The sequence below is a fragment of the Triturus cristatus genome, chromosome 9 (assembly GCF_964204655.1).
Source record: "Triturus cristatus chromosome 9, aTriCri1.1, whole genome shotgun sequence".
NCBI classification, from domain to species: Eukaryota; Metazoa; Chordata; class Amphibia; order Caudata; family Salamandridae; genus Triturus; species Triturus cristatus.
This window is the reverse complement of record NC_140592.1, coordinates 1,012,375,053-1,012,396,976: the sequence shown is the minus strand read 5'-3', so window position 1 is coordinate 1,012,396,976 and position 21,924 is coordinate 1,012,375,053. Positions and strand designations below refer to the sequence as shown.

Sequence of the window (21,924 nt, the reverse complement as noted above, 5' to 3'; positions counted from 1 at the left end):
TCATGTTGTTAGTTTTTGTTCTGGGAATGTCATATTAGACGGCTCACTACAGATTTACAAAGAATTGAGTTCCTCAACGATGCTGTCTGGACGATACGAGTTCAACCTCCCCATTTCTTTAGTTCTAATTTGGATCTTTCTAGGAGAAATTGGCCCACAGGTATGCGTGGCACTAAAGAGTGCATTTCTAACCCCATAGTTTACTATGTGCCAAGCTTTGGACCTCAGAGGCAGGGAAACTAGCAATAAATGGAAGTCAGAGACAGGAAGAGTTTTCAGGTTTGTTTCCAGTACGCATGTGCATTGGAATCACTAAGGTTTTGGACATTCTGTGTCCCAGTTATTTCTTGATTGGTCTTCCTGGGATTTTTATGTTGAAAGTCATGTCATGTATAGGGCTTGCTTTAAAGGAAAAAAAGTTTTTATCAATTTATGTAGTGGCTTATTATTAACCATACAATAAAATACATTGAGTTCTATCATAACCAGCAAGACAGGTGCTGTCCTATTGTAGCATCGCCATACAATAACTTTGGAAGTCGCCATTGTAATGTCACAGAAGTGTACTGCAGCGTCAGCACGCTAATGGGATTTAATGCACATGGGCTCCGACACTTCAGGAAGATGCGTGTTGAGAAATACTACCCCTGTCCTCTGACAGGTACAATTGTAAGCACATGTGCACTAAATTACCTACATGTTGGTAGCTGGTAGTATTCTTACAGCTGTTAACATGCCACTTGGAGCTAACCACACTCCCCTAACATTCGTTAACACTCTCATAGTATATGTCAGCAATCTATAAATAGCTGTCAACTTTTCATCACCTAGAAGCATTCTTACTGCAGCTGTGGATATTCTGCCAGCACCCCTTCACCTTTATTTATTTATTTATAAAGTTTTATATAGCACAAACAAGATCCCGAGGGATATCAGAGCGCTTTACAGTATGATGGGAGGAAGGACAAAATGCAATATCCATTTCAAGTAGGAGGGAGAAACAAACAGGAATGGTCGCATATTACAGTACAATTGCACCCACCTTTCTTGTATTAGTAGTCAAGATAATCATAGCAGTGTTGCACGGCCCATTAGCAGCTGTCAGTGCCAGACTGGGAACACAAACGAGGCATGGCAATTCAATTGGTCCGGCTCGGAGGGTGAGGTTCCAGTAGAAAGCAGAGGGCCAATATTGCAGTGGTGCTGCAAAACTGGCACCAGTAAAAATAAAAGGCCCCTGCCACTCAAAAACCGGCCCCCACACCTCCGGCAAAACGCCCGGTGCCCGTTATGGCCTTCATCTCCACAAGGCAAAGGCGACAAATCCTTTCTTTGACAAGGGTAAACTTTGCCTACTGTCCTGCTGCGTGGATATTTCTTTTTCTATGCAGTGCAGGAGAAAATAAGTTTGTTTACTCCTATTCACCTTTCCTGACCCCTGCAGCTGCTTATCACATCAGGCTGTGACACTAAGTTTGACTAATGGAGTAGGTAAGAGAATGTGTTACTATTTGTTTTTCGTTTTTTCTTTTTAAAATCTGCACAGGCCCAGCAGGACACATACTTTGTGTGCGCTTCATTTAAACAGTTTTTGTCATTATCATGGCCCATGCAGGACAACAATACAATCCTAACATAGGACCGTAACCAATGAACTGTCATCAAAGAGCTGTATGCAAACCCGAATGGTATAGTTAGAACTTCGTTTTCTTTTTTTGTGATATAGTTAGAACTTCCCCAGTCGTTCATTATTCTAGAAGATACCAACATCCTTCTAGGAGTTGCCCTCTTCAATAGAGTCTATCAGCATTGCACAAGGATCAATCGGCGTTCTATAAGATGCTGTCTCCGTTCCCCTGAACGCTATTAACCAGACTTCACCAATGAGTAGCTCGTGAGCTACTGCTAGCTCTCCAGCTACCTGTAAGTAGCTCTCCTGTATTCAGCCCAGAGAATTAAATCAGAAGCTTTTGCTTGGTTGAATTAACACAATCTTACCAAAATTGAAAAGCATGCATTTGAAACAAAAATGTGCATAATTTCAAAATTCATAAGCTGATGTTTGGAGAAAAACAGCTGAATTTCCAAAAGTTGATATCTGATTGGTAAAAATCAAATGGAGTTGGATAGACTTTTACTATTATTATTAGCTTTACGCTAGGGGCATTGCAGCTACCGCTGTTACGTATTACTCATTTAGAGGCGTTCCACGTTAACAAATAATTTTTTACATTACTGCTGTCAACCGTGCCTAAAGCAAGAAGGTGATCACTGCTAGTAATCTTGCACATGGTGGCCACTAATCTTGTCTGATGTGGTTACTACTACATCTCTAATGATATAAGTAGCTCAGAAGGATGTTCAATGAACACAAGTAGCTCTTATTACAGAAAAGTTTGAGACCCTGTTAGCCTTCTGTGCTGCAATTATAAATAAAAACTGTTAAAGTTTCCCTAGAAGTATCAAGAAGTATCAAGAACCTTTGTATAGACGTCCACGTTATTCTAGGTACTGTCCGAATTCTACCAGCAGCTGCTGAAATTCTACTAACAACTACATTGTACCAGCATATGCCAAAATCATGGTATTAGCTATTGTTACTCAAATTGCATCAGTCAAACTTCCACTAGCATCTGCCAATTTGATGCTAGAAGTTGCCAACATTTTACTACAAACAATATTTCACCAGGAATGCCAAAATTCATTTAGCAGCTGTCAACATTTCTCTAGCATCTATAGGGTCGCAACAGGGTACTAGCAGCTGCCAATATTCTGAAATCGATGTTTTATCTCCATAAAAGCTATTCACATTCTCCCAACGCCTATCCAAATAAAAATAATAACATCCAACATACCATATGAATCAGACAGCAGATAAGCCAATCAGATGAGGGGGACACCCAGTCGAATAAATGGCAATCATCCAAACCGCGTCGGAAACAGAGGAGAAAAGGGAGGAACAAGAATCCATCTATAAAATACTTCTTTCAAGTCGCACCAAAATCCCCGAGTGGACATCAGCGAGTATGAAGTGCAAGAGGGGGACCAACAAACGCGCAGCCTGAGCCAAACGACATTGATGCCCCCTGCCCAACAGGGATGGAACAAGCAGGAGAGGTGAACATAAGCGAGCACAATTACCTCGACTCACCAACATAAACGAGCAGGCCGAAAATCAACTGGAAACTATAAACGCAGGTGAAGCTGCCCCTGCGGTAACAGCAATTGCAATGGCACATCCCAAACAACTAAAAACAAGGTATGCCAAATGAAAAGTGGAAACAGCAAATAGAACAAGGCCAGTGAAACAGCAAAGCGTCAGTGGACGGCGCACCGAAAAAGAGCAAAGCCCGGACTCCGCAGAAAGGGTAGAACAACAAAATGCGATACCCTTAATGGTACATATCGAACAACTAAAAACAAGGGATGCCAAATTAAAAGTGGAAACAGTAAATAGAACGAGGCCAGTGAAACAGCAAAGCGTCAGTGGACAGCTCACGGAAAAAGAGCAAAGCCCGGAGTCCGCAGAAAGGGGAGAACAACAAAACAGGATACCCTTAAGCGCAGGGGGAAGTGGCAAATACCTATGTAGTGAAACTCCCCTGAATGAGCCTCAACAGGAGATCCCCAAGTCAATTCTGTTAATTCCGGAGTATAAATCTAAAGGACGAGGAGACACCCTAAACAGAGGTAATATTCTCCTAATATTAACTGTTATTAGCAGTCTGGCAGGTATCGGCTCACAAGATTTGGAATCCGTAGAATTTGAAATTTTTAAACATCTTTCGGAGCAAGAAGCAACTAAGACAGTTTGGGCAACTGGAGAAATAGTAGAGAAAATCCTCAAGGAAAAGCATCAATTAGAAACTTGGGGGATCCAACTGCATCTCCACCAAGCAGTCGGGAATCCAGACCCACTACTCCGTCACCATCAAGAGCCCGACAACAGTAGACTAAGCAGAATGAGAGGTTCTGGGCCTGTTAATTCCGTGCTCAAGGGGGCATGTAGTACTTCTGCAGAGATCTCGGAGAAAAATAGTTCCATCAACTGGGATAACCGGGGTCAAGGAGGAATCAACACATTAAACAACTGGTCCTGGATAGCAAAAACCATAAACACAAAACCGGAGACCCTTTGACAGAGATCAGAACAGGATGCAAATACTTCAAACTTAAAATTCTGCTCCTGGAATATAAACAGCCTTGGAACTAAAACTATGGACAGTGCTTCACTGATGTATTTTCAACAATTTGACCTAATTCTGATTCAAGAAACGTGGTTGGAAGATCCACTCCATCTACTAGGTTTTAAATCATATCGCCTCCCAGCAGCTAGAAATTCAAATTTCGCCATTTTAAAGGAGGCCTCACGACTTATGCCTCGATTAAAACCATAACGACTGTTAAGGAACTAACAAGTAAAAGTACTCCAACAAATTAGATAAAAACAATTCAGCTGGAAATAGTTGGTCCTAAAAACAAAGAGCAGTTAACACTTGTGAACACCTATTTACACCCCCGGAACAAAAGAAATAGCGTGAAACAACTGATAACAGAACTAACTAAACTAATGACCATAGGAGGCAACCACAAACTATATCATCTCAGGCGACTTTAATATTTTCCCTACAGGGAGGAAGACCAACAATCAGCATGGGGGATCCCACTTCAGGACAAGTGTAAGTGGGGCAAGCCAACTAAAATCTCTAAAGAGCTGTTGAACGATCTAGAAAGCTTGTCCTTGGTAGCACTAAATGGTCGATTGACGGACGATCGTCCCCAAGCTGCAACTTTCCACAATGCGTTTGCGGACACCGCAATAGACTATACTTTTTTATCCTTACCACTTTACTATTTAATAAAAGATTTCAGGATCAGCATGCTAGATTATAGTGATCATCAACCACAAGAGTTCATACTTGCCGTGAAAGGAACAGCACTCACTTACTCAAATGTTGACTCCTTCACAAAGGTCACATTTAATCACAGGAGAACAAAATGTAACACGCGTGACCCAAGAAAACTCTTGGCAGTATCAAAAAAATGGAGGGAGGAAAACAAACTACTGCATGGTAACATCTTAACAGCTTGGGAAAGCTTTACTGAAAGCTTAGGCCCATCCAGTCCTAAAGCGAACTTAACGAAAGCCAAGCAAAAAATCCAACAGGAACCACTTTGCAGCCCAGCAGGCAATCAAAGAATTCATCTATCAGCAACCCATCTTGCCGAACTAAGACAAATAAGGGGCGAAGTAAACAGAGCAATGTGTAGCCTGCGTCAAAATCGCCCCGCTGACAACACACAGGTGGAACTAAGGAAGCTCAGGGCCCGTAAAAATAAAATCATCTGGCTAGTGAAAAAGGAAACTGCCAAAATAACATGGGCAAAACTGTTATATGATGCAAAATCAAACAACAGCACCAGGTTTTGGGACACAGTCAAGAGTATAGAGAACCCAACGGCACCAGGAATTAACTCGTATATAACGGAGGATGCTTGGGTAAAATACTTAGAGTCATTTCAACCCGGAAGCTGGTGAAAACACACAAGACGTAGCGGTATCGAAGAGTGAGTGGCAGTCCCTAAAACTTCAAGGTCCAGAGCCTGCATCCCTCTTTACAATTAAAACGATTGTAAATAGAATTTCAAAAAGTCAAAACAAAGGAGCGCCTGGGCCTAATGGCCTTCCACCAATTATATATAAGCAAGACCCAATCTACTGGGCTGAAGCATTATTACCACGTTTTAACAATATTCTGGAAACCGGAAGAATCCCAGATTCTTGGAAGAGATCGATCATTTCACCTATCTATAAGAAAGGTAGCAAGAGCGAACCGAAGAACTATAGGCTTATAGCACTCATTGACATTGAGGCCAAATACTATGCTGGCCTATTATTGGCTGAACTTTCCGAGTGTGCAAGGGAAAAAGCTTTAATCCTAATCAACCAAACAGGTTTTCAAAAAACAACTACAAATAAATATTCTCACTCTTTTGCATTTAATCGAGGCTACAAAAAGCAATCAATAAACCACTATTTGTAGGTTTTATCGACTACAAAGCTGCTTTTGATAGCGTTAACAGAGGGAAATTGTGGGCTAAGCTAGCTGGGTGGAAAATAGCCCCAATCCTTTTGAACCAGCTAACCTTACTCCACTCTAAGACATGGGCCCAAATTAAGCTGGGGACCGGCGACCGTCTGTCAAGGAGGATCCCAACCACTAAAGGGTTAAAACAGGGCTGTGTTCTTGCTCCAACCTTGTTTAAACTTTTTATGTCAGACCTCTCAACTGAGTAGGATAATTGCCATCACCACGCCCCGAATTTGGGTGGTCTGACACTTTCAAACTGATACTGATCAGCCGAACCCCAGTTGGCCTGCAGCATCTGATAAATGTAACAAGAAATTTTTCCAAAAATAGTGGATAAGTATAAACCGTGAGAAGTCCAAAATTATGGTATTCAATCAGCGGGGCACCAAGAACCAATTCAGATGACTGCTGGGCAGTAGGCAGCTGGAAACCGTTAAAAAGTACAAATATTTGGAAACCATTTTTGACAGTACGGGTACGTACCACAAACAATAAGTGGCCATCCAAGGCAGAGGGACCCTATTGGCTGTTACGCTAAAAAACATCAAGCACAAAATAACTGGCCCCAATCTTATCCCTCTATTGGTAGTACTTCGAACAAAGCTTCTACCAACAATTACGTATGATAGTGAATCAATGAGAGGGAAAGAAGAAATAATTTTGGATAAGGTGGTTTCCAAAGCCGCTAGAATAATATTCAATCTCCCACAATACACCTCTCCAGCACAAATAAGACTGGAGGTCGGCCTACAAAAGCAGCAAATAACACGGAAGGGCATCTATGCCAAATGCTGGTATAAAATAAAGAGTGCTAAGTCTGGTTCATTAAACTCATACTTGTGGAAGGAGATGACAAGAAAAAACGACTGTCCTGCTATGGTTTACCTTCAGTCAGGAATAAGGTTGCTCGCTTTACAGGATTTGTGGAAATCCGGTCTTCCTTATAACAGCTTTAAGGCCTTGGTAAATAAATCGGTAAAGATTGTTTCCTTTGAAGAAGATAAAACAGACCTAAACAAGGGGGCTCACAGCTGGTTTGTGATTCAGAGCTATTCGAGATGTACATCACAGCCATATCTAGGTACAAGCTTCTCGAAGTATGAAGGAAAGCCATTTGGCGATGAGGCTGGGAATTTTACCGGTAAAACGCACTTACCGCCGTGGAAACGCACACATCCAACTAACCACTGCAGATTATGCATCCACCCCAAAGAGGACGTTTTACACCTACTATGCGTTTGTAAGAGTTTCCATCTGGAACGAAGACAGCTTCTAAAGCCGCGCCTGAAGGAAAATCAGATACGAATATACAGACAGGCGGTGAAGGCTTAATTCGAGGGGGGGTGATATCCGGCTAGCTTGCAGCTTTGTTCGCTTCATGAACGTAGTAAAAACAAAATTAATCTTGGCAGCCTCTCAATAAACTGGCTAGCAATCCAGGCTGCTGGTTATTTACTGGTTCTTATTCACTGGGAATGATTAATTTTAGACTCATTACTAACCTTGTAAGGATTTTATACCTAATTTCATAGACATCTGAACTGAGGTGAATTCCCAGGAGGATGGTCTCCCAGCGGACATTGTGCGCCTAATATAATATACATAATAACAATTTTATCTTTTGCACTATATGTAAACTTTATATTCCTTTTTTTAAGAAATCACTGCAACTTTATGGGAAAAATAAGTGTTGTTTTACGTTATATAAGTATTTTATTATGCAGCTGTTTGCTAAGATTGTTATTAATCAAGCCATATAGATTTACTTACTTATATGAATCTACTTCACATTCTTCTAAGAGCAGCGAGCGCTCTGTTAGTATCCCTCAGCTTTCCCCTAGAAGCCATCAACATTATTCTAGTAACTGCAACCTTATGTTAACAAAGCGCAATATTCTACAGTCAGATGCCACTGGTTTACTAGCAATGGTCATTGTCCTACCAGCATACATCCCAAACCCCATTCTTCCACTATGATCCCCAAAATAAAATGTTCTATATCCTTCCCTCCTCCACTCCCTCCATGTATCATCTCAAACCTCATTTACTATTCAGATCTTCTACATACACCTTTCTAAACCCTTCCTTCTGACTCTTCGTCCCTCCACCTCCCCTTTACTCATCCCAAACCTCCTCCTACTGCTGTGAGCTCCAAAAAAAACACACTTTCTAGACCCTTCCCTCTTCTATCCCTCCACTAACTTTTATCAATTCAAATGACAAACCTACATGTTCACCGCTTAAATTAATTTCATATTTCCCTATACTAATTCACCACTAATCCTTTTTGGGTTCCGGAGTAGTGTGCTACTCGCCAAAAAGTGCTTCAACGCCTCGTCAGGGGTAGTAAGTGCTATATCAATACAATTACAATTAGTCAACATTCTGCTAGCAGCTGTTGATTTTCATGTGCAAGTTGCTAAGATTTAATTAGCACACAACAGGATGGTACTCAGACTCATCAGGCAACATTCTACTAATAACTATCACTGTTTGAGGAGTAGATGACAGCATTCGTACCTCAGCTGTCGATATTTTACTAGATTTTGCTAGTATTTTAGGAGCACTACCACCATTGGACTAGTTACTGTCAACATTCCAATATTCTAGCAGCAGCTGCCAGCATTTTATTATTGGGTCTACACTTTCTAGGAGAATGTTGACATATGATAGCAGCTGTTAACATTCTCTAATCAGCTATTAATATTCAACTAGCAGCTGAAATAGTCCCAAAGCTAGCTAGCAGTATTTGACTATTGAATGGTAAACTTTTATCACATCAAGAAGCTAGTGCCAACTGCCTCCATTATGCCCACAGATGTGAACATTCAGTAACTGTCACGTTTGCACTAGCAGCTGTCACCATAGTGGAATTAGGAGCAAACAATAGAAAGAACAAATGTCATTTTCACTAGCTCCTAAATCAATTTACCGTGCCCTTATCTAGAGGTTGGCGAACAGGGTTCTCCTTCACAAACATGGTGGAGTACCGTGTCAGTCCAACTTGCAGCTCCCATGCTCCGGAGTCCAGGGAACCACCATTTCTCCACTGGCAGAGCCTTCATTGTCCCTGCTGGTGGAAACCTGTGCTCGACAGCCCGATGGACGTTGGTCTGTTGGTCAATGGATATTGGGCTATTCTATCGAGACCTCGGGCAACCGGGCATTATTTTTTTCAACTCGGGACTGCCAGAGGTGGTCCTCAATAGAAAATAGGATGAATTACCCCCACACCCTGGGAGAAACTCACCGCATGGCAGGGACATTTTTTTTTCTTTCTTCTAGACGAAAGTCTCACTTTGGGAGTTTGTTTTTTAATCAAAAACAAACTCCAGCTCGGAGAGTTTTATTTTCAAAACAAACTTTGTTGTGAAGCTGCATCGAACAAAGCGTCTGCACAACAAAGCTTCATTGTCTACAGAGGAGTCTCCCAAACAAAAATTGGGCTAATCAAAATGGGGCTAACAGTATAAAAATCACCTTGCGCTACAAGGCTAAAATGAACCAGGCAGGAGTATGACTAGTGGTGAAAATGGACAGGTAATGTCAGACCCTGGGGACATCTACATTTACTTTTGCATGAGAGATAAAGCACAATGGCTGGAAATTGTATTGTTTTTACTTTTACACTCTCTTGCCAGTTTACCTCTTAGGTCCTTTCGACCACTGGTTTCTGCCATCTATGTTCCGCTAGTACTTACCTTCCTAATCTGTGGGTCTCTGCTTCTTTTTTCCAGTCCTGACTTCCTTTGACTCCTCCCGTATCTTTTGGGCGGAGTTAGAGGAAGAAACAAAAGACCTGTCTGGTCTGGCCTGTTCAGTGCACAGGTGGAGGGTAAAGTCATTTATTTCAGCTGCTACTGTGGTCAAATATCTGAGTGTCCCAGAGTCCTCGTGGCCAACTGGGGAGTCATGTCCCTTTAATATTCCTCTGGCACACAACTTGATCAAAAAGTCTTGATGGCACATATATCATCTGACTAAAAGCCTGAGTAATATTTGGCCAGTCCTGGTTACTCATCACTTTATGAAACTGAACCTAATGAAGACCAAATGTATCTACCTCGCAAGAAGCTCTAAACATCACAAAATCCATAAATGGCTCTTCTGCATAAGACTGGAGTAATTCACTCCACAACTCAGTCAGCATCATATCCCTCCACTGATTGTTTGAAAGACAGATTGAAATACCAGCCAAGACCCACAGGCTACAAAAAAGAAACTTCCTGTTATCCCCTCACTTGTGCTGAACATCAGACCCTATCAGCCAAAAATGATTTTAGAACCTCCTCGCAAGCCCTAGTCCTTTCATACCAGTGCCTTTCTCACCGGTGTGCCGTGAGCACCCCGTGCCCCCCTCCCAGCTCTGAGGGAGGGCAATCGCTACTCAATGTACCAAAGGCTTTACAGAAATACAACAAACGGTTCCAACCCTGAAGAAACGTCATTGGCTACTTCTGCACCGTTGCTTTGTATTCAGAACTGTTATGCTACTTCCAATGCTGTAATACGCAACACTCCACTCTACCTGGCTGCGAAACTCGCCTTCTCCAGAGGTCAGCACAGCACATAATGATGTGGTATCAGCAGCTTGGGGATCATGGGCGCAATAATCGGAAAAATAGATTGCAAGTCTTCTCAATCTACACATCAATGCTGTGCAATAATATCCTTCCATGTATCGGGCTTGTCTTCACCACTTCAGGTGAAAAAGTAGGGGTGGGTGGAATTTGCGTAGTTGCGCTACGCAAAGCTCTGCCAAATGGTAAAAAAATCCCCGCGAGCACGCAGAAATTCCGCAAACACGTAGAATTGCTTTTTCCGCCTGTTCGCGATGCTTTTTTGCTGTTAGCGAGCTCGGGGGAAATATCTTGCGAAAACGCATTTTGAAAGCGCGAACAAGCAAATAATTCCGCGAAGCCATGGATCATGGAATTTTGGGCAATTCCGCATTCTCCGCACAATGGGAAATTACCCAAATTCTGCAAATTCTGCGAGCGGAACGGAATTTACCGCCCAGGCCTACTGAAAAGCCTCTCTTCAAAGGCTTCTCCCTCAATGCTCCTTGAAGATCCCCAATATCCTCCAGACAAGGAGTCTCCAACCTTTTCTGAATTAAGAGCTAATTATGTTCAATGAAAGTCAACCTGAGCTATTAATATTACTATTATTGTCCTAGTGACCACATCAGACGAGATTGCATAGTGGCCTCCTAGCATTGCTCACTTCAGTACATCAGGCTGCGTTTCCAACAGACTGTCCATTTCAAATGCCACTACGTTAGTGATGCATAACAACTAAAACTGCAATGCTGCTGACACCAAGGAAATGACAGACCTGCCAACTCACATGGCGCTACCATGTGTCACATGATACCAGCTCTCTTCACAACGTCACCTGGTGATGAGCTGATATCACATGATGGCAGGGAAGAAGAGCCGGAAGCCACTGCACAGAACTGATTCACAACTTGTCTTTTGAGGCTGTGAACATCCGATGTCCATTAAGGCATGTGGTAACACCCCAGAACATTGGTGGCAACCTCTGCAGCACTCTGTTTTTTTTCATTCGATTGGGGGAGGGAAAATTGGTGGGAGTCAGAATGCCTTTTATGGAGTTCTTTGCAAAAGGATTCACCTCTTCCAGGGTACCACCTCCTTCTCACATGATGACTTATATTTTCAAGTTGGCAGGTCTGTAATGATATTAGTAATAAGCTTCTCCAACCCCAAATGATTTATCACTCAAATATCAGTTTTAAATATATTTTGGAAACGCAGCAATTTTTCTCCAAACATCAGCTTATGAGTTCTGAAAATACATGCATTTCTGTGTCTATTACATACTTCCAATTTAGATATAAACCGGGCTGGACTGGTTGTAGCGGGCACCAGGCAATCCCCTGGTTTTGGGCCCCTGGGGGGCGTTTTTGTTACAGGACAGTTTTTGCAGCATAGCTGCAAAATCGGCCCTGTAGCAAAATCGGCCGAAAACCAGCCCTCGCAAAGAGCTCGGCTGCACCCCGAACCCCAGGGGGGGGCAGCGGAGCACTTTGCCAGTGCCGGTTTTGTTCCCCAGTCCGGCCCTGGATATAAATGTCACCTGGAGGAAAAGTTATAAGCCTAGGAGCGACAAAAAAAAGCCTCATGTCCTCAATCATTTGCCCCACCCCACTTCAGCCAAACTAATGGAAGAATCTTACGCTGCAAAATATGGAGCAAGCAGCTATCAAAGATGAGTGAGGATTAGGAGCCCGATGCGAATCCATGCGGACTTGAGCATCATAGATTTTCAGGGTACCAAAGTGCAATATTTATCACCTTTTACACTTTTTTTGGACTAACATGCAGATGTTGGTGCTTACAGTACCAAAACATGTTCATTATTGGACCTGTATTCACTGGTAAATTTTGAAAGGTTTGACCTGATAAAATTCAGTTGGTGAGAATTGCAAGGGTGCGATTTAAGCCGCCAAACTCATTATTCCATTAAGTGTGATATCAGGAGTTACCACACATTCTAGAATTTAAGTGGGCACTTGTAATGAGAGCCTAAATCTGAGCGCTGGAGCTGACCGCTTCGGAATAAAACCACCACTAACCCAGAAGTGCATTGATGCTTTTTAACAAAGGTAAACAATCATGAATTACTCCACATTTAGACTATCATGTGATTACAAGTGGAGTGTTGAAGTAAGCAGTGTTGTTATGGGATCATAATCGGGATTTGTCAGTAAATAAGGTTTTTTGAAGAAAATAAAATTAGGCCTGGTCGGAGTTCTGCGAAGTAACCAAAAAACTCTGCCACACTACGCGGAGGTCTGCAAGTAGCAGAGTGCGTTAGGTTTGCCATTCCCGCTGATTTTTAGTGCCGGGTGTTTGTCCCGTGCTAGAAAATCAACACAAACCGCACCATGTGCAGGGCGAGAGGGTGCTGCTGCTTTCTGCCACTCAAGTAGATTTTCTGCTCGAGCGCCAGCTTCCTCAACATGAACAAATGGTTTCTCAACATAAGCGGTCACGACCATCCGCGACCGCTCGTGTTCAGAAATCTCGCTGAGTGGTGGTCCAGCGTCTGATTTTCCTAGCTGGTGCTTGCCAACTTAACGTTGGTGAGTGCAAGCGAAGAAAAAGAAATGTGGAACTCTGTGAGCTCCGTGGAGTGCGGGAAACTCCACGAACGGAGCGGAGTTCAGCTGTCAGGTCTAAAAAAAATCTCTATAAAGCAAGCTTGAAATAAACCACATACATCTTACTCAGCCTTCTTTAGTGCCTTTAATTTGCCATCTTCTGCATTGCTCCTGATTAACCTCCTATGGTTTGCTGATGCAGTGGATTGTCGTTTTTCTCCATTTTACCTCATCTGATTGTTGAACTTTAAGTACAGTAGACTCAATTCACTAAAAAAAGTATGGAAGTGCGAGCAGGGTTCAACAACTCTGCCTCGGCCTACTTTTACACTTCTTTTCAAATTCAAAAAAGCAGGTGTAATGCTATGTCTGAAGAGCCACACCTGATGCAGTATTCCTAGTGCACTATTACACCATCACGTGACCTTCTAAAGGCTGACTATTGTCCCTCGGGGAATTGTACATAGTGCACAATTCTGCACAGTGGAAGGAGAGCTGAACGTGTAAACACACTTTTTTTTTTTCCCTTGCCTGGAACAACTTCTATTCTTTTCCACGGTGGAAAAAGGGTCAGATTTCAGCTTCTGAATGCGCATGAACAAAACATACGTTTTTGGACGTTGACAAACTTACGTGGCAAATCACACCCTGTAATGCACACTTGCAACCCATTATGTGGAGTTTGCTATTGTAGCTTTCGCCACTGTAGTGCCACAGACAAACCCAATAGCAAACCATAACTCAAAACCTAACACTGTACCTCACTGTAACTTTAAAGTTGATGGTGAGCCTACCCCATCTGACCACCAACCCTACGAAAAATAGTTGCATTTGTTGTTTCTGTGACTAGAAAATCCGAGTGCCTGGCTGTGGGCAGAGCCAGGGGAATTATGTGATGTTGCAGTTATAGTGCTTTCTGCATTGTTATGGATTTGCCCCTTGTGCCACATAACCGATCATCACTGCATAATCTGCAGTATTTAGCACCAAAAAAAAAAATGTTCTAGCTCAAACATTACTAAACACGTGGCAACACATGGTGCAGTGCAGTGTCAGGCACTTCGCAAAGGTTGGCTGATCACGTTTTTGTTGCTTATTGTTATATTTTGGTACAAAACTGGTACTAATGTGGTGGAACCTGTGTCCAGACAGGGTTAATAAGCATACAAAATGATATAATTAAGTAATACTATCACTAAATGTGCAGCATTATACTGCATAATGTATCTTTCATTGCCGCATAATTTAGTCAACCCATCTGCATAAGTTGGTCCTCTCTTGCCGCATAGTTCGAGGGGCCCTGGCTATACGTGTGTTTTTTTTTTGGTGTGGTTTTTTTTTTATGTGGTTTTTTTTTTAACAGAAGTCATCCCTGGGGGCACCTACCTGAGAAGAAGCGCCCAATAGAGAGCGGCAGGAGGCGCAGGAACGTCAGGGGGTTGGCGAAGGAGACGGCAAACAGCACGGAGATGTAGGCCACGCCCAGCACCATGGAGTAGAAGCAGCAGAAGGCCGTGTAGAAGCAGAACATCACAAAATTGCGCATGTTGCTGTTGCCCACGCAGTTTCCGGTGAAGAAGCAGTGGTGGTCGTGCTTCAGGATCATGCGGGCGCACAGACGGCAGTAGTGGCTACCAGCCGGGTTCCTGCCCTGCCTGGCATCGAGATGTGCCCCAGTCCCGCCCCGCACATCCTCGGGGGTGTTCCTTATCACCAGGATGTAGTTGCCCACTACATTGACCGCGAGGAAGAGGAAGAAGGCCCCGTGCATCAGGGGCGCTGGAGAGTGCGCGTGGCCAGGGGAGTCTTTGCCCATGCTGGGCAGGAAGAAGAAGACCTGGAGGGCAAAGGTCACCACACAGAGGGCGATGAAGTAGAAAGGAGCAATGACATTCAGCAGCCGGAGGATCAGCATCGTACCCACCACATTCCTGCAGGGGGGAAGAAGTTGGTGCATTTGTTAAACTTCCGGTGCAAGCCAGCTGCAGGAGTAAATCGCATCATTGTAGGCGTCACAACAGAGAATCACAGACAGCGGGCAGAAAATGGGGGTACGCATACATAGCCTGGTAAACAGCCCCATTATCCGATCGAGATAACAATGGAGCCCATTCAACAAAATGTGCTGAAGTGCAAGGAAGTGGGAGTGGTGTATTTGTGCCGAAAGTACCCAAACCTGTCAATTATGTTATTACAGGACACTAGTGTATTACAGCCGTTCTGTAATAGGAAAGCCACATCGATAACCACTCTATCGGATATTCACTGAGGGTTGATTGGTCATTTGCATGGGACGTTCCTCGGTCATGAGGATGCCCCGACATACTGGCATTCTCGAAGAACCACTGGGGCAGGAAACCTGCCCAGGCAGGTGAGATCCCTGGTGTATGCCACCCAGGGCATGGGATAGCAGCCATCTCTTATAAATAGGCTGATGGGGATTCTGTAACAAAACCAGACAGTGCAGCCAAGGACTTCAAACATATTTTGTGAAAACAGACACCCTAAAACATAAACTGCCAAAGTCTTCATCTTAAGTTAATATCTCATACACTTTGATCTGCCATTAATTCTTAAATCCAAACAAACTCACTTGCTGCTTATTTTCGGAGTGGGTTAGTTTTTTTCTCAACCTCTGGTCCCAGGATATATGGATAAACTGCTTGATGGTGGAATAGTTGTAGTCTGTATTCACTCGCTGCCCTGACCAGTGATCTCTGCTCTGGAGGAACCTCGGTCGGCGGTCCCTCGGGCCCTGTGCTTAGCTGGATCCCTGGGGCACCTCCTGAGGGCAGGGTCAGACTGGGACACAAAACAGACCCGGGTACCAAAATAAAAGTGACCCCTATTAGCAAAGCTAACAAGCATTTACAATGCAATGGTCTCGGCAATATTATAGGTAGAGCTATTGGTATTGTTCATTATTTTTTTATCATTTTTGTATCCCTAAATAAATGGCATTGTCATTTCTATTGGCATTAGCTTTTTTTTTGCATATGTGATACCTATTGCTTTAGCAGAGAGAGAGTGAGAGGTATTGAAATAGAGAGTGAGGTAGTGAGAGAGAGTGAGGTAGATAGAGAGTGAGATAGAGAGTGAGGTAGATAGAGAGTGAGATAGAGAGATAGAGAGAGTGAGGTAGTGAAAGAGTGAGGTAGTGAGGTAGAGGGATGTTGAGAGGTAGTGATATATAAGCATAGAGTGTTGTTGTGATGTAGTGAGATAGAGAGAGAGGTAATAAAAGAGAGTGAAAGTGAGTTAGTGAGATAGAAAGAGTGAGGTAGTGAGATAGAGAGTGATTGAGGTAGTGAGTGAGAGAGAGTGAAGTTGTGAGGTTGTGAGTTAGTGAGATAGAGTGGAGTAGTGAGGTAGAGAGAGTTATGTAGTGAGAGAGAGTGAGGTAGTGAAACAGTGATGTAGTGAGGGAGAGGGGTGTTGTGAGGTAGTGAGATGTAAGCAGAGTGGTGTTGTGATGTAGTGAGATAGAGAGAGGTAGTGAAAGAGACAGTGAAAGTGAGTTAGTGAGATAGAAAGAGTGAGGTAGAGAGATAGAGAGTGAGTGATGTAGTGAGTTAGAGAGAGAGTGAAGTTGTGATATAGAGAGTGAGGTAGTGAGAGAGTGAGGTAGTGATCTTTTTAGAGAGAGAAGTAGTGAGATAGTGAGGTAGTGATATAGATAGAGGGGAGTAGTGATGTATAGAGAGTTATGTAGTGAGAGAGTGAGGTAGATAGAGAGTGAGGTAGTGAAAGAGTGAGTTAGTGAGGTATTTTCTGACGTAGTGAGATAGAAACAGTGAGTGATGTTGTGAGGTAGTGAGATAGAGAAAGATTGAGGTAGTAAATGTAAATGTAAATGTTGTAGACTTGTAAAGCGCACAGCTGCCCCAGCAACGGGGCGTCCCGGCGCTGTAGACCGCTGGGGAACCCATCCTGGCTATCCCTGTGAGATGGTCCCTTTCTGGGTATCTCCAAGGTGAAACCAGGCATCCCCGGCGTCTGTGGGGGGCCGTTGTAGAGATGAGGCAAGCTTAATGCCCAGAGTTGCCGAGTGTGTTCCTGGTTAGAGTAGGTACCGAGGCGAGAATTATCAAGTCCGTTTTGACCCTGGTCCACGACCCTGCCGCGTCGGGAATCGAACCCTGGTCCTTGGTCGATTCTCTGCCTACGGGTCTGCCGCCTCTAACCAGTGAGCCACACCTCTCCACAAAGAGAGAGTGAGGTAGTGAGGGATGTTGTGAGGTATTAAGATAGAAACAGAGTGATTTAGTGAAGTAGTGAGATAGAGTGAGGTAGTGAAAGAGTTAGTGTAAGTGAATTAGTGTATTTGAGAGAGAGAGTGAGGTAGTGAGATAGAGAGAGTGAATTAGTGAGTTAGAAAGAGAGTGTGAAGTTGTGAGGTAGTGAGACTGGTGTAGTGAAGTTTTGAGAGAGTGTGTTGTGTTATAGTGAGGTAGCGAGAGTGAGATACAAATAGATAGTGATGTAGTGATAGAGAGTGAGGTAGTGAGATAGAGAGAGAGTGAAGTTTTTAAGTAGTGTGTTAGAGTGAGAGATAGTTACTGTGGTAGTGATATTGTGTTGCTGTGAGAAAGAGAGAGTTGAGTAGTGAGTTAGAGAGTGAGGTAGAGAGTTAGTGAGAGAGAGTGTAGTATAGTGAGAGATAGTGAGGTAGTGAGAGATAGTGAGGTAGTGAGAGAGAGAGAGAGTTAGGGAGAGAGAGTGACGTAGTGAGAAAGCCAACCCCACACACATACAGAACCACCCACACAGAGCCACACACATACAAAGTGTATCACCCAGACATACATACAGAGCCACACATACAGAGTCAGCCAGACACAGATAGAGAGCTATCCACACAAATATTCAGAGCTACAGAAATCCACATACAGAGCCACTGACTTACACATACAGAGCTAGCCAGAGACATAGAGTCACTTAACACACATACCGAGCTAGCCATCTATACACACACAGAGGCACCTATGCACTTATTGAGCTACACATACACTGAGCCACACACACGCACAGCTACACACATAGAACCACACAGACATGCACAGACTTACACATACTGAGCCACACACACAGAACCACCAACACATACAGAGCCACACACACAGAGCGCCACAAACACAGTTACACACAGAGCCACACACATATATCCAGCCTAAACTTAGGTACACACAGACAGAGCTACTTCTAAATAGCGACACTTAGCCATAAAGCAATCTACACAGACACATGTGTACACATAGATCTATATACATTCACACAGTGCAATATAGAGTGGACGCCGTGTACCTGCGTTTAACCCTGACTCGTGCCCTGGTCTTGCCTCAATTGTGACGGCCCTTGTTCCACCAAAATCGGCTCTTTTGATTCACTTTAATTTGTGTGCACTACACCGGGACATATGTCATTTGCAGTGGGTCTAAGAGTGGGAGCTAAAACCTGCGCAACGTAAGGTAAGGCCTTGGTAGTTTGACAAAAAGAACGAGATGGGAGTTTAAAATGGTAACCAAATCCATGCATGAAAAGTTATTGCATCTCCATGACATCTTCAAAGAACTACCAAAAAAGAGAGAAGGGGCTGGAAGATTACCAACAGGTCATCGAGTCGACACAACATCTCAACACTTGGCTCCTTCACTTCTCTAACTTTCCGTGAACATGTGTGCGGTGTCTCTTATTGGGTTTTAAAAGCAGGCAAACACAAACCACTACTACACAAACATACATGCAGTACAGAAAGCACGAGTAAGAGTGGTGTGGGGAGGGGAGGGAGTTGTTTAAAGTATGGAAGAAAATAAAGAATTTGAGATAGTAGGCAGGACGATGAAGATAATGAGGACTAGTTCTTTTAGAACCTGCCATTCAGGTTCTGCACTGGGAGAATGTTCCTACCCCTCTGGGCATGAGATGAGCTCAGGCAGAAGCGTGAGGAATGAGATCGAGCAGGCTATGGCTCCAGAGGTCAATTACGTCAGACTGGTCGGACAATAGAGAGGAGGTGAGCGTTTCAGAGCGAAAGAGAGGTTTAATTTTGATTCAAGAAATGTGTTTACTACTACCGTTTGTCGACCAATTTGGAAAGTTGGCAATAACCTTACCTGCTGGTAATAGTACTTCTTCTCTTTATTCACCCATACCTTGAAAAGGCCTCTTAATTTTGGGGCAACCACTATTAGCTTCTCGAGCAGGGGGAAAAAGGACTTTTTTATGTTCTCTGTATTCAGAATGATTTAGTTGACGTACTTATGAAGCACAGGAGACTAGCTGGCCCTCAGTACTAAGCCGGGACCTCTACTTCACAAGAAGACCTCCGTAGGCTACACCCACTCCTTAATCCACTGATAGATCCCTCCACTTTTCACATACTTGAAGCACTCAGTGGGGGGGGGGCACGGGGTTGCTGGTTGGGATTAAGGTGTATTGGCAGAGGCAGTCTGGGAAGCTCGCGGTACATCGCGCCCTGCACCTCTCGCTGTGTTACCCTCCGCTTTATGCTCCTAACAGGATGTAATACAGCCAGTGGCACAACAGTCGAGCCACATAATTTTATTAGGAACGGGGAGATTAAGTGCTTTGCCCAGAATCACAGGATGTTGTGTCCCTGCCGAGACTCGAATCTGGTTCCCCAGCTTCGAGCTGGACCACTCTGGCCATTATGCAACATCCTCTCCGTGTAAATTATTACTTCAGGTGCACCTGTCCAGTCGTTTAATTCGGAGCAAATCGTGCCCATAGCTCCTGGGGTGCCGTGTGCTGGCTGAACAAACCGGCCCCTGTCGACTTACAAGCCTGGCATCCCGAGCTGGCAGTGTTTAATGCCACTCTCGCACTGACCGGCCCAGAGTCTCGTGCACCTACTTAATGTGCTGCTGACCTGTGCGCTCGTCCTCCAGGCGCTGTGCAAGCTCCTATTACATGCCCGGTCTGTTAATGCTGGAAGGGGGTTGGTGAAGCTGCGCCATAGAGGGGTGCAAATTCGGAGCAAACCCTTACTGTGTTTCACAGGTAAAGACTCACAAATACATTGCACTCTCTGTGGCAGATAAAGCGCTGCGGGTTGAGGTCGGGCTGTGGGCGCATTCAGGAAGTTTTTCGGCGGCCAGAAGATCGATGCGTTAGCTGAAATGTAAAACAAAAAAAAGTGCGTCAGAGTACCAGTCCGGTCTGTTAATGCTGGAAGGGGGTTGGTGAAGCCGCGCCATAGAGAGGTGCAAATTTGGAGCAAACTCTTACTGTGTTTTACAGGTAAAGACTCACAGCTACATTGCACTCTCTGTGGCAGATAAAGCGCTGCGGGTTGAGGTCGGGCTGTGGGCGCGTTCAGGAAGTTTTTCTGCGGCTGGAAGATCGATGCGTTAGCTGAAATGTAAACAAAAAAAAGTGCGTCAGAGTACAAGTCCGGTCTGTTAATGCTGGAAGGGGGTTGGTGAAGCCGCGCCATAGAGAGAGGTGCAAATTCGGAGCAAACCCTTACTGTGTTTTACAGGTAAAGACTCACAGCTACATTGCACTCTCTGTGGCAGATAAAGCGCTGCGGGTTGAGGTCGGGCTGAGGGCGCGTTCAGGAAGTTTTTCTGCGGCCGGAAGATCGATGCATTAGCTGATATGTAAACAAAAAAATAGTGCGTCAGAGTACGAGTCCGGTCTGTTAATGCTGGAAGGGGGTTGGTGAAGCCGCGCCATAGAGAGAAGTGCAAATTCGGAGAAAACCCTTACTGTGTTTTACAGGTAAAGACTCACAGATACATTGCACTCTATGTGGCAGATAAAGCGCTGCGGGTTGAGGTCGGGCTGTGGGCGCATTCAGGAAGTTTTTTGGCGGCCAGAAGATCGACGCGCTAGCTGAAATGTACGCACAACAGCAAGAAGATCCTCACGGCCAGACGATACCTAAAAAATGGCGGATAGAAGCTTACAAACTTTTTCGGATTCGAGGGCGTGTTCCTGCTGTTCTAAAGAGGGCGTGGCTAAAAAGTGGAAAGAACAGCAAAAACACGCCCCCGAATCTGAAAAAGACGGAGCCTATTTGGAGGGACGGCTCTCTCCTCCAACGGCGGCCCTCCGTTTAGGAAGCCAGCCAATGGAGGAGAAGCAAAAAGAGAGGCGGGCTAAATAGCCACTCTAGGAAACATTAAATCTCGACTTCCGGTTCTGCCTTCGGCAGACCGGTAGTCCTCGACCTAAAAAGGAGGTAGGTGTTTACAAACTGGGACAGGTTTTAACTTGTGGACTTCTCCAGTGAGTAACTCATGAGCACCTGGTAGCTCTCCAACTTCCTGTGAGTATGTCTCCTGTGTGCAGCCCAGTCTACTAAATTAAAAACGTTTCATTGGTTGAATGAATATATAAAAACACATTGAAAAATGTGTATTTGAGATGAAAATGAGGTTTTTTTTCAGCCCCATAATTCCCAAAATATATTTAAGGCTGATTTATGAATGATAAATCATGCAGCATTGGAGGACCTATTACTAATCTATTAAAACCTTAGTTTTATTACCTCGGTGCCAAGGGCGTGGCAGCAATGGCTGTTCTGCATTACCATTGCAGAGCCGTTCCCAATCGATAAAGCCTGTTTTACATTCCTATAGGCGATGCTGCATTGAGATGATCACGGCAGGTAATCTTGCATAGGGGGGGCACTAATGTAATCTGGTCTGCTGGGTACAACACTGATAATATTAGTTT

General features: G+C 44.0%; 1 protein-coding gene and 1 long non-coding RNA gene across 2 annotated transcripts in view; one reads left to right on the top strand and one right to left on the bottom strand.

Annotated features, from left to right (window-relative positions):
- The window catches only part of LOC146799219 (uncharacterized), a 171,546-nt gene that overhangs the window by 131,860 nt on the left and 17,762 nt on the right, over positions 1 to 21,924 (top strand). The window lies entirely within an intron of this gene.
- ZDHHC22 (zDHHC palmitoyltransferase 22) overlaps positions 1 to 21,924 on the bottom strand; it is a 69,631-nt gene that overhangs the window by 37,022 nt on the left and 10,685 nt on the right. The window contains exon 2 of the mRNA XM_085628065.1: positions 14,608 to 15,152. Coding sequence (XP_085484191.1) covers positions 14,608 to 15,136 — 529 coding nt within the window. The 5' untranslated portion in view covers positions 15,137 to 15,152. The remainder of the gene's footprint in view (positions 1 to 14,607; positions 15,153 to 21,924) is intronic.